Source organism: Dipodomys ordii, unplaced genomic scaffold (genome assembly GCF_000151885.1).
Source record: "Dipodomys ordii isolate 6190 unplaced genomic scaffold, Dord_2.0 Scaffold33, whole genome shotgun sequence".
Taxonomy (NCBI): domain Eukaryota; kingdom Metazoa; phylum Chordata; class Mammalia; order Rodentia; family Heteromyidae; genus Dipodomys; species Dipodomys ordii.
In genome coordinates this window covers 6,806,159-6,809,439 of record NW_012267249.1, presented here as the reverse complement: position 1 = coordinate 6,809,439, position 3,281 = coordinate 6,806,159, and the positions used below count along the sequence as shown (strand labels likewise).

At 41.7% G+C, this 3,281-nt stretch overlaps 1 protein-coding gene across 2 annotated transcripts in view; it reads right to left on the bottom strand.

Annotated features, from left to right (window-relative positions):
* The window catches only part of Nasp (nuclear autoantigenic sperm protein (histone-binding)), a 32,865-nt gene that overhangs the window by 15,290 nt on the left and 14,294 nt on the right, over positions 1–3,281 (bottom strand). For both annotated transcript variants that reach the window (XM_013017009.1, XM_013017010.1), the window contains exon 2: positions 711–821. In XM_013017009.1, the coding sequence (XP_012872463.1) occupies positions 711–821 (111 nt within the window). The remainder of the gene's footprint in view (positions 1–710; positions 822–3,281) is intronic.

Here is a 3,281-nt window from a genome sequence, read left to right as displayed (position 1 = left end):
AAGGCAAGCGCTCTATCACTGAGCCACCTTCCCAGTCCCTTCCATGAGACTCTTATCTCCAATAAACTTCCAAAAACTAAAAGTGGAGCTGTGGCTCAAGTGGTAGAGCACTAGCCTTGAGCAAAAAAGGCCTAAATTCAAGCCTCAGGACCAACAACAGCTAAACAAAAACAAACAAACAAAACCCACAAATCTTTGGAGCCAGATTAAGTTGATGAAGCCTGTAAAGCATAACTAACTCTTGCTTATTGTGCAACTTAGATTAATAAATTAACTTCAGTGCCTTAGTTTTCTTTTCTGTATTTTTAATGTAATTTTTATTGTTATTATAAAGGTGATGTATAAAGGAGTTATGGTTACATAAGTCAAATGAAAAGTACATTTGGGTGGGGGTGGGGTAATAGTTGTGGAGGTGGGAGGAAAGGGATGGTAGGGGGAAAACAAAGGAGGAGGCAACAATGCTCAATAGGAAACGTACTCATTACCTTGCTCATGTAACTGTAATCCCCTCTGTACAGCATTTTTACAATAAAAAACATACCCCCAAAAAAGTACATTTCTCTTTGGACAATGTCATTCCTTCCCTCACTTTCTCTCTCCTATTCCACCTACAAGTTGTATAGTTCATTATTCACAGTATCTACACAGTATCTAGTGAGCACCACCACTGCATTTATCTATCCTTTGTCCCCTTAATATACAATACTTACAGAAGACTAGCTGCTTCCTGGAATGCATTGACAGCTGCTGGAATATCCCCCATCACTAGGTGTTTTTGTCCTAATCCCAATAATTTCTTAGCTTCGCAATCCACATCCACACTGCAAGAAAAAAGATTCTATTTTCATCATACATGTTAAACATATACTACGTTTAGTCTATAATATTTCCATCTTAGACTACTTTTCTAGTCTATTAAGAGTAAACTCACATATCATCACAAAATCCAAAGAAATCTCAAAGGTAACATTCTGAAAGGCTTTACTACAAGATTTCTTAGTTTATTTGCTCCATAGACTTATAATACATGTGCTAATTAGCCAATGATTTATAAATTCATAAACTGGGCAGTCAAAACCAAATAGCAAGTGGATTATGAATGCAGCTGAAGGCATTCAGGTCAGCACATAGATCATATGCCTACAAAGGGCAATGCAAAGAAATACTTCAGTAAACACGGTAAGACAGTGATCTCCAGATGAATACAATGTGGTACTGGCATAAAGAAAAGCAAACTAGGACAATAAATCCACATATATTTGGCTAAAACTTTGACAAAGATGCCAACTAATTCAATGGGGATAAAATTTGTATTAAATGGTGATGCAATAAACAACTACCCAGGGTTGGGAATGTGGCTTAGTGGTAGAGTGCTTACCTAGCATGCTTGAAGCCATGGGTTCAATTTCTCAGTACCATATAAACAGAAAAGGCCAGAAGTAGCACAGTGCTAGCCCTGAGTTCAAGCCAGAGGACTGGCAAAAACTATCCACATAGTGAACTAAAATCCTTATCAATAATGTTATTATAAACATGAACTTGGGCTGGGCACTGGTGGCTCACATCTGTAATCCTAGCTATGTAGGAAGCTGAGATCTGAGGATTATTGGTTCAAAGCTAGCCCAGGTGGGAAAGGACATGAGATACTGCTCATCCCCAATTAACCATCAGAAAACTTAAGTGGAGCTGTGGCTGAAAGTGCAAGTGGTAGCCTTGAGCACAAAAGCTCAGGGACATTGCCCAGGCCCTGAATTCAAGTTCTAAAACCAACCAATGAAATACAAGAACTTAGGCTGGGAAGGTAGCTCAATGGTAGAATGCTTGCCTTGCATGCATAAGGCTGTGGGTTCGATTCCTCAGTACTACATAAGCAGAAAAAGCTAGAAGTGGCGCTGTGGCTCAAGTGGTAGAGTGCCAGCCTTGAGCAAAAGCAGCTCAGGGACAGTGCCGAGGCCCAGAGTTCAGGCCCCACGATAGACCCCCCCCCAAAAAAAACCAAAAAAAAAAAACCCACAAGAACGTGAAATGATAGGTTTTTCTTTTTGTTAGCCCTGGGGCTTGAACTCAAGGGCCTGGGTGCTATCCTTCAGCTCAAGGAGAGCTCTACCACTTCAGCCACAGTACCACTTCCGGTTTTCTGGTGGTTAATTGGAGTTAAGAGTCTCACAGACTTTCCTGCCCAGGCTGGCTTTTTGAACTGCGATCCTCAGAGATCCTGCGTAGCTAGGATTACAGGTATGAGCCACTGGTGCTGGGCTTGAGTGTCTTATACCCAATTAGCTACCAAAAACTAGAAGTGGTACTGTGGCTCAAGTGGTAGAATGCTAGCCTTGAATAAAAGAACTTAAGAGACAGTGACCAGGCCTACATTTCAATATTCAGGACAGGCAAAAAAAAAAATGACTGAGGGCATGGTTCAATAGTAGAATATATGCCTAAAAAGCACAAGGCTCTGAATTCAAACCTCAGCATCACTAGAATGAATAAACAATTCACCAAATTGGGGTTTAAACACAGGGACTTGCATTTACTACGCAGATTTTCTATGTCTGATCCAGGCGTCCAGCCCTTTTATGTACTGTTATTTTGATAGGGTCTTGCTCTTCTTTGCTTGGAAATGCATTTGAACATACTGTTCTATACTTCCTAGAACTGGAGCTTTTGGTTCAACATGATAGAGTGTGAGCTGTGAGCAGAAAAGCCAAATAAGAGTGAAAGGCCCTGAATTCAAGGCCCAATAACCAACATTTAAAAAAAAAAGGCGCCGGGGGGGGGGGGGGGGCATGAGGGGGGCCCCGCACATTAGGAACCAGTGGTTCACACCTATAATCCTAGCTACTTAGGAGGCTAAGATCTGAGGATTGCAGTTCAAAGCCAGCCAAGGTAGGAAAGTCTGTGAGACTGTGGCACTGTGGGTCAAGTGGGAGAGCTCGCTTTGAGCAGAAGAGCTGAGGGACAGCATCCAGGCCCAGAGTTAAAAACCCACAACCAACCAAAAAACAAAACGGGGAGAGGGATGGAAATGTGGCTTAGTGGTATAGCAATTGCCTAGTATGCATGAAGCCCTGGGTTCAATTCCTTAGTACCACTTAACAGAAAAAGCCAGAAGTGATAGAGCACTAGCCTTGAGCACAGAAAGGCTCAGGGACAGAGCCCAGGCTCTGAGTTGAAGCCTCAGGACTGGCGAAAGAAAAGAAAGAAAGAAAGAAAGAAAGAAAGAAAGAAAGAAAGAAAGAAAGAAAGAAAGAAAGAAAGAAAGAAAGAAAGAAAGAAAGAAGGAA